The 17399-nt window shown below is 35.1% G+C and overlaps 1 protein-coding gene across 1 annotated transcript in view; it reads left to right on the forward strand.

The window, feature by feature from the left end:
• Nucleotides 1-17399, forward strand: part of LOC136026139 (nucleoprotein TPR-like) — a gene marked incomplete at its 3' end in the record, with an annotated part of 74418 nt that overhangs the window by 33921 nt on the left and 23098 nt on the right. Inside the window, 3 exon segments of the mRNA XM_065702439.1 lie at nt 2940-3218; nt 7187-7436; nt 11584-12013. Coding sequence (XP_065558511.1) covers nt 2940-3218; nt 7187-7436; nt 11584-12013 — 959 coding nt within the window.

Raw genomic sequence — 17399 nt, forward strand, 5'->3', positions numbered from 1 at the left:
CTTCCTCTAAAAATGTGCTCCGAGATCTTTGTAATTTGCTGTCCGGCTAATTAGAGTTTACCTTAGACCTTAGTTCCTCCATTGCCTCCTGAGGCACACTGGGCGTCAGCAAGTAGCCTCCAATCTCCCAGTCAGTGAGGGTACTGCGTAGATGTCCCACTCTGGGATGACGCTCGTCTGGAGGGATATTCTGTCACGTTCGTACATTCTACAGAACTTGTTCTTTTTTGGCCTTTCTTAGTGACAGGTGCCTTCCGGTTGCCAGTGAAGGAGTATTTCAGGAAGTCTTTGATCTGGCATATGGCATATGGCATATGGGCATATGGATATGTCCTATATATTGTAATCTTCGTTGCCTCACGACAGAGGTATTGTCTGGTTGGCATGTGCGAGTACGAATCATCCATAGAGTAAATCAGAACAAACAAAAGATTACTCTGGAACATTTCTGTGAGTTACTGCTAGCAAATTATTGGTGTTGCTGTCAATTGGAAAAGTATTGTCAATACACTTTGTTCGAATGTCATTGACTATGTCATTGTCATTCGGACGAGTGTCTATCGGTCAATATACAAGAATAGCTTCGGATATAATTCAAGAATAACATGAAAATGTTTATTATTGTTTTTCTAAAATAGATATTAGTTTCATTTATGTGTACTATGTTGTTTACAAAGACAATTTTACTGCTTTTGACATAATTATCTATAACTGTCTGATTGACTAGCTAACTGTCCGAACGAGCAAGTGACGATCTTGATGTGTGAGTTCTCGCGGTTGTTTCGTATTGAGAGTCAAATTTCTGTCTTTTTCGGGCGAATACACAAAGACACTGATATAATTTGGAAAATGAACAAACAATAGTTTGTTTTGGTGCTTTCTTTGTTAAAAATAATTTTCTTTGCCACAATAACTTTAAAAATAACTCATTCAAAACAATTTTAATAATTTAAGATGATAATTCACATTTTTGCGATGATGCCATTCACAAAAATTATGTGTCTTGTTTGTTGATGTGTGTGTGCATGAAGTTTTATAGATGACGATTTCTTTTCTGCAAAGGAACAATGAGCGTTAATGAAGTTTGATCTTTAGTAAGTAGATCAATAAACTTCATATTTTGAAATAATAAGACAATAAGATAAAGATTACATGAAAAAGAAGAAAACAGTCGAAAACAAATATAGAAACTACTAAATAAATAAACTCCATAATGCCAGGGATCCAGCATTTTTTTTATCATAAAAAAAAAAATAGGCTAACATGTCACATTCTTAGTTAAATTTACATTTTAATGCTTATCTATGAAGAAAGGGGAAAGTGGAGGCTCTCTTTTTAAAGAGGTATAACAGAAGCAAAAACTGAAGTGGTAAAATATAGGTTTGCAAAGTCTATGTCAGGTTCTCAAATGTTCCCACTAATTTGCTCAGGTTCCCATAATTTTTTTTCTAATTATTGTCTATTAATAGCCTTGTATTGTCTATTGTCTTTTTATTTTTTGCCAGATAATGACGGAGACGTAAGCTCGTGAGTTACATTGTTTTAATTGTTCTCTCGGCCCAATGAAATTTGCTTTGTCTACTGAAAAATTAGTTCAAATAATAGACTCCAAAATCCTGTCTTCGCTCTAAAATTGAAAATGCCTGATACCTCTCTTATTTTTGATTTTAATGCTGTTGTTTCTCATTTCCGAATGTTTAATATTTGGAAACAGTCAAAAAGACTGTTGAAAGGAGACAGTCAAAAAGGAGATTATAAAACTCATTTTTCTGTTGGGGAAGCGTTATTCTATTCTTACCTTTTTTAATTAAAATAAAACATTCTGTAATATCTTACTCTGATCACCCTATCATAAAGATTGCGCTGGAAAGTTGAGCGTAGCTTAGCTGTCAACACTGTTGTCAATAACTGGATTCATTATTTGTAGTCACATATATTCTGTTTTTATCCACAACTGTGACTATGATTCGACTTCTGTATAAGGTTAAGCTTCATGTAACCCCCCTCAACCATCAGCTATAATGTTCTATTTTGATTCAGCTTTAAGTTCAGTCATAGACCACGACTGTGTTTTAATTGTTGGCGCTCTAGTTACGTGTAATTTAGATTCGACTCCTTTAATAATCAGACGCAGTGTTTTAGTTTTATTCAGTTTTGAGTGCAGCCATTGATTACAAAAAATAGACCGTAACAAGGGTACCAATTAGGGGAGAGGGCAAATGTTACTTCCTAGATCTTGAAGAAACAAAAACCCTTTTTCATATTTTCTTTCGACAAAAAATGCCCTCTCCCATAGATTTTAAAAAACACCTTCATTTTAAAAATGCCTCCTTAGATTCTTAAGGCTATCTTTCTTCTATCTAGTATCGCAAAAATAAAAATCCTTGCATTCTTTCCCCTTATGTTTCTGTCAAGTTGTGCCACAGATAGGCAACATTAAAAAAAAAAATAATTAAAACCATAGGGAGGGTTCGTTAGTGTATTGTCTTAATAAAAAAGGAAAAGAAAAAGGAAAGCTTTTAATTAATTTTTCTAGCGGACAGCTCATCTATACAAATGGGCGAGGGCTATAATATAGAAAATGTATGCTATGCTTTAAATTCGACTGTCGCTGAAATGGTTTATTTAATTTTTCGTAAATATTTTGAAGTCCATAGTCTTTGATTCTCTCTCTATTCATCCTCTCTTTTTTGTTTGTTTATTCGTCTCCTCTCTGTTTTCTCTCTAATTTTTTCTCCTCTCTCTTATTTTATCCTGTCACAATCTCTCAATTTATCCCAGTTTTCACTTTCCCCTCTCTTGCTATTTTGTGCTAAAACCGTTTGTTTAAAGGCTTTTAGACGAAGAATTGTTTTTAATTTGCTAATCTTAACAATGTGGGTACTTATAACTTGATATATCTTTGTAAAATATTTGTCTTTTATTGATGCTATTTTTAGATCGAAAAAGACCAGAGTTTAGTGTCAAGATGCAGATATGAAGCAGAAATGGCCAAATCAGAATCTATGTACCAAAAGCGTCAAAATTCCAGGCTTGAGATATTAGTCAAAGATCTCCAGAGACAAGTAGTTACCCTGTTAAGAGAGAATCATCAGTTCAAAACAGGAGTAGCGATGATTGAGAATTTGGAAGACTATGAGTATGATGTGTCTACTCCTGAGGCTCAGAAAACCATTGGAGAGCATTTGGTCGTTTTTAAGAGCATTGATGAACTTCAGGTATACCCCCCCCCCCTTCTAATGTATGTTAAACTTATAGAGCAGAAACTGGCGCTATTGTTGAAATGAAATCGCCAACAAGTTTATTGACATCGTTCGAGCAAAAAATGATGAATAGGTGTGTTTGCAGATACTTTAAAATGTGGGAGAGGATGGAAGTAGAATTCTATCCCCAATAGGCCCACCAATTTAAAATAAACCAAGTTACTTGACCTGCCAAGATTTCCGCAGGGTAAACTAGGCCTACTTTGTTCAAGCTGAATTTCGACTTTAAATAATTCTTCAAGTTAAAGATGCTTAATAATTATAGTTCATAGAAAATTTTAAGCTTTGGTCCTATTTCATTGCAGATTAACTATATAGGTTATTCAATTTCTGCAGAATTTCTTCTTTTTGTTGTAAGCTTGCCAGACGCTACACTGTAATTACCTTAGCACTATTAGTTTCAATTGCTACACTATAAATACCTTAGCACTTAGTTTTCAATCGCTACACTATAATTACCTTAGCACTATTAGTTTTCAATCCTGGTAACCCAACTCTTATTGATTTCCCATTCTCCTCGCTAAGCACTATTTTCTTCTTTCTCTCTTTTCTTTTTTCTCTTGTTTTCAATCTTGTTGTTCTAGATTACTGGAAACCCAATTCTTAATGGTTCTCTCTTCGATAAGCTCTCTTTTTTCTTTCTCTTTTTTAATCTTGACATATGTTCTGTTCTGCTATGGGACAGTGCTTATCTTACGTATAATTTTTTTTATCCTTAGTGTAGGGGCACATTTTTTTAATTTCATTAGAGAGAGATCTTGGGAACAGTGTTTTGCCAGGAAACAAACTGAGGAAGTATAAAACACAAGACTACAGTAAAAAGTAAGAATTGGTAGAAATATAATGCAAAAGAGTAAAGATAGAAATTTCCAAAATCATCAGTTGAATAAAAATGATGAAGAATCTAAATATTGAGCATCCCAGCTGCAGAGGCCATAATGTATACAACACGGATTTCCCAAAGAAACATGTTGTCCGTCAAGAATAAATGGCTAATATACATGATTGTTTTTCATAATTAATTTCTTACATCAGAATGCTTTTCTATTTACGAAAAATTAAGTAAGAAAAACGGAAGCAAGAATTAAGCAAGAAAATTGTTTAATTTAAACAAAGCAATGAACAAAAAAAAAAAAAAACAAACAATACTTCAATTAAAAAAATATTCCGAATATTTCGGCCCCATATCCGGGAGCCTTTCTCCACGAAAATAAAAAAGAAAAAAATTGTTTTTAAAAAATAACACGAAAAACACGACAACTAAACACATGAAGAAGAAGAAAAAAAAAGTAAATTCATAAATAAGAACAACACACATTATAAACAAACTTCCAATACTGACGTTACAACATAAGAATAAAACCAAAGTGAATGTCTATAGTGAAACCTTGGGACACTCTCGTCTCAGCATTCAGTATATAAGTCGGAATCTATTAAAAGTGAAGACTACATTTATTTGAACAAACAAAAAAGGTGACCAAACCCCAGGTCCATCGCCCCTAACGAAATGTCACTGGTTATTCAACAAATTCATGAATTATAAATTAAATGAATTTTTGTTTGTTTGCTAGTTTAACTGCAGTACATTGACTTGTCCAAGCTTTGACCTCATTCTGACTTTTGTTCGCAAGGTTATCACTGGTTCCAGGACAATTATGTAAATCACTGCTGGTTGAAAATTTTACCTACTCCTTAATTTAACTATTATAAATTGAGTTTATTCTAAAATCCCCTTCATTTCTACTAATGTTAATACCCCCATAGATTCTAAGAAGGAAGTGGATTAACCCTAGTCTTCCTTCATTTTGAGGAACATTTTAGGGCTAAGCCTGCAAAATGGGTATTTTGAGACTTCCTTTTAATTTTAGGGCGATATTAAGAAATATTTGAAATGACATAGAAGATTAAATTCTTATGCTCATCTGCACAGGAAAAGGAAGCTGTATACAAGTTTGAAGAAAATCGCTTAAAATGTGGAAAAGAAACTCGTTTATGCATGAAAGTTGAAACTTGTATTAGTCAATTTTATCTTACATTAAGTTTTTCAGTTTTATTTAAAAAATTATTTTTTTAACATGTTTTAAATGAATTCGAATTTATTTAATTAAATTCCTTAAAATTTACGCACTGTCAAGCTATTTCAGTATGACTTGCCAACTATCCATATCCGAAACACCAAAAACAAGAAGAACAATAGGGAATTTCTCAAGACAGTGGGAAACAAATTAGAATGTATTTGTTTCAGTTTCATCATTATAATTTGTATCCCACTTTCTTGAGAAATTCCCTATTGTTCTTCTTGTTTTTGGTGTTTGTGATGGAAAGGCAGTGTGGTCTTCGTCGCTATTTATATCCATATCCGTAAATAAAGTTTTCTTCGATTTTCATGAACTGTGTTAATTGTTTGTTAATTGGTTAATCGTTAATTGTTAACTGATTGCGTTAGTTGGTTCAGTTCAAAAAATTCGGCTAAAAAATAGATTCAGCTCAATTAAGCAAGTTTTATTTGTCATTTTTGGCTTTGGAACTAGAATTTATAACAGATTGCAAATTGATAAAATAAATTGATTTTAACTTTTGCTATTCGGTTTCTCTGTGTGGGAGTATGGATTTGAGGGAATACCTCTAAGAAATAATTTATTGTTTTAAAAACAATAATTAACATATATGTGGAAAACGTATGAATGGAAGAAAAGTGATGAGACCTGCAACAGTGCAAGCGATCTGGCTACGCTGTGCTGATGTCCTCAATTGAACATGTATGTCATTACCTGTCCATTGCTCAGTGTGAGTTTCAACTTATTCCATTCACTAGGTGATTTTTATGAATGCTATTAGCGAAATTGTGTCTTGATTGTGTGTGATGCAGAATGGAACAGCGGAAATGGGAATAGCGTTGTGCCACTACATTTTTTATTAAGTTAGGAGAACACAAAAGAGTGAAATGCTAAAATAGAAGCACAAAGTTTGAAATGCTGAAACAAGTTCATGGCTAATACTCTTAATCCCGAGCTCAAGTTTTTCGCTGGCACAAATCATTTTTGGAAGGCGGAAAATATGTTGAAGATAAACATCGTTTAGGGAGGCCTCTATTTACGAAAATCAATATCGATTATTTTTTCTTTTTTTTTTGTATAAAGAAGTTCTTGAAAGGCTCCGAAAACAGGTCTTTTGTGTGAGACCAACCATTGCGGACAAATGACAACAATGGACAAAGTCCACCATGAAAATACCCCATGTAATACCCCTGTGAAAACATAATTTTTTACTTGAATTGGAATTCCTGTGGTTACTGAGCCCCATTTTTCGCCTTACCTCAATTCCTGTGGCTTTATTTTTTGTGAACAGAAACAATGTCCTCAAAGGGTGTGATTCAGGGACTTTGAAAAACATCCAAAAGAGTATAACAGAGATGCTGAAAAATATACTGGTTGAAGACTAACAGCAATGCTACTAATGGTGGAGACAACGTCTACATGAGTTTTTAGCTGCCCAAAGGAACTACTTCGAAAGGAATTATGTGATATCTGGAAAAAGTAGCTTTCCATTTGATTAACTATTTTAAAGTGCGTCTTATTAATTTTTTTCTTGTTCGTATTTTAATTGTCGTAGTTTGTAATGTACTTCTTGCATGAACAATTTATAACAGCAAATAACAAGGATTTCTAATATTTTCTTTTTTTCTTTTTGCTTGAGAATGAAGCTTTTGAGTGCAATTTGAATTTTACGTAAAAATTTGTATAGGCAACCAGAATATTCGTCTTTAGCAGTTTTTGCCTGAAGCTGTATTAAGTTAGCTTTTCGGGTTAAAGAATGTTGACATTAATGACATTAAAAAAAGTACTTGGGAATTGCCAAAACTGAGATTGCTTTTTCCTTGGACCCCGAAAAAAATTCAGAAAATAAATTTTATTGTTTTGCAGGAAAATAATCTCAGACTTCTCGCAACAATTCGTAAACTGTCAGAAGAAAGTGAGGTAGCCGAATCAGCTGCCGTTGCCGAAAAAACACGCGATCTTAATATTGAAGTGACAAGTCTGAGAAGCCAGTTGAAATCAATGCAAGATTCACGTGCTAACACAATGCAGCTAGTTGAACGCCTCAAAAAAGAGTATGAATCTCAGAAATCATTGGCTGACAGTCTGAATATGTCCATTCAACAGCGAAATGAAGGTATGACAATGTTGCTTCCAATTTTTAAAATTTAGAGGTTGCCATCATTGATACATGAAATGTACATTAACCCCTCCCCCTCTCCCAAAAAAACTTTCTTTTTTTGGGTTACAACTAGGCCATGTTTGAAACAAGTCGGTTTGTGTGTCAATACATGTTTTGCTCACAGTAGAATATCATTTGTTACTGCAACCTAACTTGACCTAGTGATATTTCTTCGTTCTGGGCGCGTATTTCTAAGTTGTGGTTTTCATAATTTGTTGATAAACTATTATATTTTCATCACATTTTGTTTTATTTCATTAGCATTAACCAAATTGCAATTCTTGAAACAATTTGAGTGTGGTGACTGTAAGACACAAGTACCGATAAGGTATTGGCTCTATTCTATTTGTGGAATTTCCTTCAACTTTTCATTTACACTTTTCAAACCTTTTTTCAGATTTATAATTTTTATCTTCATCATTATATTTGCTCTAATGAAAACAATTTTTTATTGCAAATGCTTCAGGGCAGGCAAATGCTCAGTAAATTACTTCAATGAAGGCAGATGCACATTTTGGGTAATGATTCATAATAGTAAATAGGAAAAAAAAAAACAGAATACAAAACTATAGAAAAATATGGGACAGTCCGGTAAAACATGTGCATTGGGGGGGGGGGTCAACCCAAAAGGTCTCCACTCTTAGTGTGTGTATGCTCAAGGAGAGGATCTAACATCAGTGTATTTATATTGGAGGAAGTCAAACTTAGAGAAATTTCTTTTTATATAAAAGTAAATTGAAAAGTGACTGAAACGGAAAAGATGCAAACAACGCTAAAGAAGTGACGCACTACGGAGTAAATTGGCTTCAGATCGAGCACAATGGAAGGGAAAACGCATAAGATTTATGGCTCGAATAGATTCCAATCTTTTGTTTTTATTTGGTGCTGTAGGTGAAACGCAAGTGATATCCTTACTGGCTAAGAACAGGGTTGAGGGTACGATACTCTCCTGTGATGAGATGCCCCCGCTTACTCTGGGATACCGCAGTTTTTTTTTATTTTTAATCACTATTATTCCGAATGTGAAACATTTTTTATTTATTTAGTGTTTGGATGTTTATGATTTTGGTTCAAAAGAAAAGGATTTTAACAAAAATAAAAAAATCAAAGTTTTGCAAGTCTTTTGGATATGTCTCTTGAGAGTTCCCACTTCTTGAACACCATGTGACGAGTATGTGTTGAACCTTAATTCCCAGTGTTTATGGCCGCTTTATCCACTACGCTGTCACAAGGTTGGTGACTGTAATTATTGGCAGTTGTATACTTTAAGCCAGTAAATACGTTCTGAGACTGCACTAGCTATACATGATGAATTACAAAAAATGAAGAACGAAGAAAAACAATTAAGGAACAAAAAAAAATAAAATAAAACAGCGATATCGAGCCAGTGAATAAACCAAATAGATAAAGCAAACAATTTGCAAAAAAGCCGTCCTATGCAGCATAGAGACATTGGGATTTAGCTTATCTTCTACATTATGTTTTTAGTTCAATTTAGTTTTATGTGTCCCTACTTGTTGGCACATTGGACGATTTTGCCTGCACATTCCTTATATCCCCTTCCAAACTCAAAACTGTACCTTCACCCTTGATCCTATGTGCATAAGAGAGAACTAACCTTTTGAAGTTAGCCGACTAAAAGGATACCTAAACTTCAAAAGGTTTTTTTTTTGCACTGAGGACGGTTTAGCGGACATTTTACCAAAATATCTGCTTTATTTTTTGGGAACTCAGTGGCTGAAGATCATCCTCGCTTCGTTTTTGTTTTTCAATTATTTGTCTTTGATCCTCGTTTTCTTTTATCGGACTTCATGCCAGACACGCAGGGAGGATGCCCCCAGGTAAGAGCCCGGGGGCCCTTAATCTCAAAATCTATTTTAGAAATTAGTTTCCCATGTGGAACTTTACAAGTGTTGGTACACGACTAGAATCTGAGTATACTATTGAAGTATCCTTTAAATAAAGGAAGTTTTGTGCATAAGCCCTATTCTGGTTCATCCTCGCTTTGTTTTTATTTTTCAATTGTTTGTCTTTGATCCTCGTTTTCTTTTATCGGACACGCAGGGAGGATGTCCCCAGGTATGAGCCCGGGGGCCCTTAATCTTAAAATCTATTTTTAAAATTAATTTCCCATGTGGAACTTTACAAGTGTTGGTACACGACTAAAATCTGAGTATACTATTCAAGCATCCTTTAAAAAAGGAGGTTTTGTACATGATCCCTATTCTGGCTCTATTTTACGAATTCTGTGAAGAAAGGTGGCACGATGCAAACAAAAGGCATTGCATGGACCGAAATATTTCTAACTCCCCTAAAGGAGATGGAGGGTTGTTCTCTGAATCAATTGGTTTCCCGACAAGAGCCAAAACTCATTCAGTGAACTACGATGACTTATAGCCTCTTTTCCAAGGGATTGCTAAAGGGAGATACGTTGACAATTTCCAAGTACAAAGTATTTGTCTGTATTTACACACCAATAAAGCCCTCAAATTATAGCTTAGACCAATCCATCATTCTGTAAGCACGTTGTTAATTTATTTGAGAATTTTTGTCCGCTTAATCAGTACTCTTGAAAAGTAAATCAATTTTAGAGGTTTTCAAATATTCTTTCTCGAATTTGCTGCCACCCCTTTTATCAGCGCCCTGGTATTCATAATCCTTCTTCTTTCTTTCATCTTTCATATACTAATATGTATTTTAGCTAATATTGTCGTAGCTGTAAAAATTGTAGCCGAAAAAAAAAAAAACGCCTGCCCAGAAAACCCCAATCAATTCTTTGCTGCAACCTTGTTTAATTTGGCAAAAACCTGATGACAATCTTGCAATCCTGATAGTAAAATATGCCACTGTTAATCTATTGTTACTTCAAATGACATCAGCTGTTATAATCAATTACACAAGTCACTTTCTCAATAAATCCTCTATACTGGTACCTTGTGACAGTTTAGTGGATACGACTGCGCTGCTCATCTAAAGGCGCTCAGGTTCGATCCCTACTGTCGCAAGGATCCAAAATTGTGGTTGGATCGTTCCACTTTGGTGATGTAGAATAATATGCTTCTATAATAATCTAAATAATTTTTTTTATAGTAGATTTGTTTGAAAATTTTTAAAAATGCTGCCAAACATTTTGCTTTTGCCGATAAGATATAGCCAAGAACTTCATCTATAACCGAAACTGAAAGAAACACAGTATTGATAATATTGAACATATCAAACGAATTGAATTTTGATGCTTATTTAAAATATATAAAATTGATCAAGTTTAAAATGATCCATCAAAAGCTACGCACCTGAAAAAAATTCCCTGATTTTCGGAAAGGCGGATAACTCCCACAAAAGTCAATGAATTTTTGAAACCCATTGTTGGATATAATAAAGAACGAACCCTAGTTGCAACCGACTGTAACCTACGATTATGACGTCATTCATCATCTTGTATATGAAAAAGTAGTTTTTTGTCAAATTTTATTTTATTTTAAATTTGGTAATTTTATTACCATGTTTTTTAATTATATTTTGATAGTAAAAAAGGCACTGAATGTAATAATTTCCTGCAAAATGAGTCCTTAGACAACTCTCTGATGTTCCAGTGCCCCGCTGGCAGCGAAAAAATTTGTTTTCAAAATAATATTTTCTGTTTAGACCAATTTAGATCATGGTTACCATTCCTGAGTCGGCTAGAATTTTTTTTAGCTCTTTTTTTTTTTTAGCTTTTTGGTTACTATGGACCAAGGTTCGTTCTTACTAGGTCGTGGCTACCCTGCAACCATGACTACGTATGATATCGCGCCAGTGTGCATGAAAAAGATGAAAAATAGTGGCCTAAAAGGATTTTTTTATTGATTTTTTTCATATAAGAAAGCTTCCTTGATTGTCCAGCACCAATGAGCAGACTACCTGGCTGTACTACCCGGCTATAATATATCCCTATAGATTACCCGACTTCTGGTGGTTTTCGAATGTATAAAAAAAACTTAGAAGGTTCATTACAGTATCGTTAAAAAAGGTTCCAGATGGGGCAGAGGGAGAAAGGCATTTTGAAAACACACTAAAATAGTAAAAATTGTCTTGATTAGAAAACGAATATTTTTTTTTTTAGCCGATGCCTCTAAAGTTGAAGCAAAGGAAGAAAGAATTGCCGAATTGAAAGTTGAAGTAAAAGAGCTGCATGACAAAATTGAAGTGGAACGCAAGAAAGCAGAGGAAGCAATCTCAAAAGAAAAGAAGCACCATCAAGAAGCAATTCAAAAGCTCACGGAGGAAAACAACAGCCTTAAAGTCAGCGTTGAAAAAGTGTCGGCCATTCTTGAACAGGAGAAAGCGCAATTCCAAAAACTTGCTGGTGTCTTGAAAATGGTACGAATGGAGAATCAAGCTCTAACGGAGAAGAGTGTGTCATTATCCGGATTGACCAAGACGCAAGAGAATGAGATCAATTCTCTCAAGCAGGATAAACTGAAGGTTGAAGAGCAACATGAACGAGCGAAAGTAACAATCTCTCAGATTCAAAGAGAAAGACAGAGTCTCAGGTAAGCTTTCTTTTTCTCTGGATATGCACATACATGCACGTATACGTATCTCCTGCCTTTTGTTTATCCCCTATTTCCTTATCCCTTATCCTTTATTCTTGGGTCCTGCCTCTTCTATATCCGTTATACATTTTAAATCTGTTCCAACTAATGTTTCTTTATTTACTTAACTTATGAGCTCTTAGTGCCCATATGCTGAAATGTGCGGAAAACTGAAGTTTGAATGACAGATTATTTGCAGAAAAAATTGGGATTTTACAAAAAAAATTGGAATCACCCTTGCCTTATCTCACATATGGTAAGGTTCAATCCATTTGCTGTTGTTGAGCTTTTGTTTTTGCTATGTAGATGGAAAATAACGGTAGTTCTTTTGGCAATTCAACTTTTTTTTTGTATTTTTTTTTTTTGGTAATTCAAAGGTAATTTATTTTATTCCTAGGCCCGTTTTCGTGCATGGGTTCGAAAATTGCAATGCATGCGGACGGTTAATTCGGAAAAATGAGGTATTTTAACTTACGAGTGGGTGATTGGATCCTAATGAAACTTGATGTTTAGTAAGATATCGTGTCTCAGAGCTCTTATTTTAAACCTTGACCGGATCTGGTGACATTGGGGAGAGTTGGAGGGGGGAACCTAAAATCTTGGAAAACGGTTAGAGTTTAGAGTTAGAGTTTGCTTAGAGAACGCTTAGAGATCGGGATGAAAGCTGGTGGGAAAAATAAACACAAGTCCTAGATACGCGATTTACATGACCAGAACGGATCCGCTCACTTTGGTGGAGCTGGGGGGGGGGGAGAGGGTTAATTCTGAAAACTAGAAAAAATGAGTTATTTTTAACTTACGAAGGAGTGATCGGATCTTAATGAAATTTCATATTTAGAAGGAACTAGTAACTCAGATCTTTTATTATAAATCCCGACCGGATCGAACGTCATTGAGGGGGAGTTGGGGGGGAATCTTGTAAAACGCTTGAAGGGGAGAAATCAGGATGAAACTCGGCGGAAAGAATAAGCACAAGTCCAAGATACGTGACTGACATAACCGGAACGGATCCACTCTCTTTGGTGGAGTTTGGGGGGGGGGGGGTAATTCGGAAAAATTATAAAAATGAGGTATTTGTAACTTACGAAGGGGTGATCAGATCTTAATGAAATTTGATATTTAGAAGGATCTTGTGCTTCAGAGCTTTTATTTTAAATCTCGACCAGATCCGATGACATTGAGGGGAGTTGGAAGGGGAAACTGGAAATCTTGGAAAACGTGAAAATTGATGTATCTTTATCTTACGAACAGGTAATCGGATCTTAATGAAACTTTATTTATAGAAAGATCTTATGTCTCAGATGTTCCATTTTCAATTCAAATCGGATCTGGGGACATAGGGGGCTGGAAGACGGAAACAGAAATCTTAGAAACCAGAAATCTTGGAAAGCGCTTAGAGTGGAGAGATCGGGATGAAACATCATGGAAAGAATAAGCACAAGTTCTAGATACGTGATTGACATAATTGGATAAATTAGGTTTGGGTGTTAATTCGGAAAAATTAGAAAATTTGAGGTATTTTTGACTTAAGAACGGGTAACCGGATCTTAATGAAATCTGATATTTAGAAGGAACTCATGTCTTAGAGCTCTTATTTTAAATTCCGACCAGATCTAGTGACATCGGGGGGAGTTGGAGAGGGAAACTGGAAATCTTGGAAAACGCTTAGAGTGGACAGATCGGGATGATTCATGGTGGGTAGAATAAGCAAATGTCTTAAATACATGATTGACTTAACCGGACTAGATCCGCTCTCTTTGGGGAAGTTAGGGGTGGTCCAGTACTTTGGCGAGTCCAGTGCTTTCGGTACTTTTGGACGTGATGAGACGATGAAAATTGGTAGGCGTGTCAGGGACCTGTACAAATTGACTTGGTAAAGTCGTTTTCCCCGATTCTGCCATCTGGGGGGGCTGAAGGGAGAGGAAAAATTAGAATAAAATGAGGTATTTTTAACTTAAGAGTGGGTGATCGGATCTTAATAAATTTTGATATTTTAAAGAACTCATGTCTCGGAGCTCTTATTTTAAATCCCGCCCGGCATTAAGCCTCTGATTTTCATTTTAAATCAATCTATTGATTTTTAGAATTTTGCCAAGAGCTCATTCCATATGAGCTCTTAGGTCTTCCGACCTCGTCACAAGTGCAATATGAGCTCTTAACTCTTGTTCATGCTTGCAGCTTATCCGCCCGATGTGTTTAAAGCCTTACTTTTTGTCCCCCACCTGCGCATGAAGTTTCATTTTCCCATATATTCTTTCTGATGACTTTTTCCGATCTCATTCAGTAGTTTGCATTAGTATGCTCGTCTCCAGATGGATGGCTAAAAAAAAACATGATTATTGCCTATCCATCACCTTTTATCCTTAAAACATGGTCTAGCTGTCTCAACCTTTCTTTTATTCTATTAAAGCCTTGGAAGATGGGATAAAACCATATTTTTGGCGCAATTTCCTTTTTATCATTGAAAAAGCCACTTCCCCTCCTCCCAGTGCCGACATCCCAGCCAAACCGGACACACTTCAAAACCATATGCTACAAAAATAAAAGAATCCATATAAAACTGCCTTTCTCACCACAGGAAGCCCTTCTCATGGTGGTCCTTCAAACGTTTTCAAATTTTTTCCAAATGGTGGCCCGCGCAGGATTCCCACACTGGTACAACTTATTGTTTGATATACGTCCAGACAACGGATAGACGTTAATTCTTTCAATTATAGTTTTAGACTAGAATTGACTGATTGTTTTGGATTAAAAAGTCATGGCTCCCCAAACTTGCCGTGAGCCTTTCGTGACCTCGAAAACTCTCCCTGATGATAGACCTGACAATATACTCCTGAAACTTATTTACTCAACTTCTTTTCAAACTTTTTATTTTTCCTTTATTTGGTACATAGACGAATAAAATAAGAAAGAGAGGAATGAATTAGAATACAGTAGACGAACAGACGAATAAAGTGAGACGAATTAGCCGAATAAAATCAAACAGTTAGTGGTAATGAACTGTAGTAAGGAGCGACCCGGCTCAATAGTAACCAAAACTCTAAAAACGGAATTTCGATACCAATAGTTACATCAAAAGAATCGCATTTTAATGCTGATTTTAAATACATAAGTTTCATCAAGTTTAGTCTTACCCATCAAGAGTTACGAGCCTGAGAAAATCTGCCCTATTTTAGAAAATAGGGTGAAACACCCCCTAAAAGTCATATAATCTTAATGAAAATCACACCATCAGATTCAGCGTATCAGAGAACTCTATTGAACAAGTTCCAAGATCCTATCTACAAAAATGTGGAATTTTGTATTTTTTTGCCAGAAGACACATTTGTTTATTTGTTTGTTGTTTTTTTTTTGTTTTTTTTTCCGGGGTGATCGTATCGACCCAGTGGTCCTAGAATTTTGCGAGATGGCTCATTCGAACGGAAATGAAAAGTTCTAGTGCCCTTTTTAAGTGACCAAAAAAATGGGACTGCAGCTAGGCCCCCTCCCACGCTCATTTTTTTCCCAACGTAGTCGGATCAAAATTCTGATATAGCCATTTTATTCAACATAGTCGAAAAACCTTATAACTATGTCTTTTGGGACGACTTACTCCCCCACAGTCCCCGTGGGAGGGGCTGCAAGTTGCAAATTTTGACCAGTGTTTACATATATTAATGGTTATTGGGAAATGTAGAGACGTTTTCAGGGGGATTTTTTGGTTGGGAGGGGGGGTTGAGAAGAGAGGGCTATGTGGGGGAAATTTTCCATTTAGGAATTTGTCATGGGGGAAGAAGATTTCCATAAAGGGGGCGCAGCATTTTCTAGCATTATTTAAAAAAACAATGAGAAAATAAATATGAAAAAGTTTTTTTCAACTGGAAGTATGGAGTAGCATTAAAACTTAAAACGAACAGAAAATATTACGCATATAAGGGGTTCACCTCCTCCAAATTCCTCACTCTTTACGCTAAAGGATTTTTAGTAATTTCAACTATTTATTCTACGGCCTTTTTGATTCAGGGGACAAAATTTAAGCTTTAATGCAAAGAGTTATTGACGAGGAATTGACGAGTGGGCGAACCTTCTCATATACGTAATAAAAACATACGAACATAGAAGTTTGTTACGTAAGCTAATTCGTAAGTTATGTATATCTTTTACTAATGAAAAGGTTCGTAAAAACTAAAAGTTCTAGTTGGCTTTTTAAGTACACAAAAAATTGGAGAGCAACTGGGCCTCCTTCCCCTCCTTTTTTCGCAAAATCATTCGATCAAAACTATGGGAAAGCCATTTAGCCAAATAAATAAATATGCAAATTTCGCTTTAATTATTCATCTGCGGAGAGCCGAAATCAAAACATGGATTAACTAAAAAACGTTCAGAAATTAAATACAAAAAACAAGTTTTTTTAACTGAAAGTAAGGAGCGACATTAAAACTTAAAACGAACAGAAATTACCCCGTATATGAAATGGGCTGCTCCTTCTTCAACGCCCTGCTCTTTACGCTAAAGTTTTTACTGTTTTAAAAAGTAGAGTTGAGAGAATGAGTCAAACTTTAGTGCAAAGAGCAAGGCGTTGAAGAAGGAGCAGCCCCTTTCATATACGGGGTAATTTCTGTTCGTTTTAAGTTTTAATGTCGCTCCTTACTTTCAGTTAAAAAAAACTTGTTTTTTGTATAAAACAAAGACACAAATGAAATAGGGTTGACGAATAGATGAATAAAATAAGAAAGAAACGAATAAAAAAAGAATAGGGTCCACAATTTGTCAAAAGCAAACATTTAGAGTCAATGGATTATGGATTTTGGTTTCTTTTCTTTTTTTTCATTGTCTTTAATCATTTTTCTGTTGAGACATCTAAACGCAGTGTGTTGGACAAAAGTTATTTCCTAACAAAAAATGAAATATACCCATTAAAAATTAAATGAATAAGTAAATCATCGGTTTCCACACATCAAGTTTGTATATCAGAAAATTTTTCTTTTTCATTCAAAAACAGTCACAAGAAACAAAAAAAATGTCACAAAATCTTAATCCTGTTGCAAGGGCGTATCCAGAGACAGGATACCGGGTTTTCCCAAGAAAGATTGCTTTGACACATAAATTCGTCGTAAAAAAGTAGGCTGAAAGACTATTGTTTGAATGAAACTAAAAATATTTCTCTAGCTCGTAAATTGATCTTACAATTGCACGTAAAAGATACAACTGAAAAAGAATGTCTAGCCAAGGCCGTATTCATGATTTTCGTTCTGGGGGGGGGGTGTAGAAAATAATTTCATAAAACGCACTTAAAAAATCATTTGCATGAATCGATGTTACTTTTAATGAGTAGGGCGATTTTTCACTCAACTCATGGGTATCG

This window comes from Artemia franciscana, chromosome 4, assembly GCF_032884065.1.
Source record: "Artemia franciscana chromosome 4, ASM3288406v1, whole genome shotgun sequence".
Classification (NCBI taxonomy): Eukaryota; Metazoa; Arthropoda; class Branchiopoda; order Anostraca; family Artemiidae; genus Artemia; species Artemia franciscana.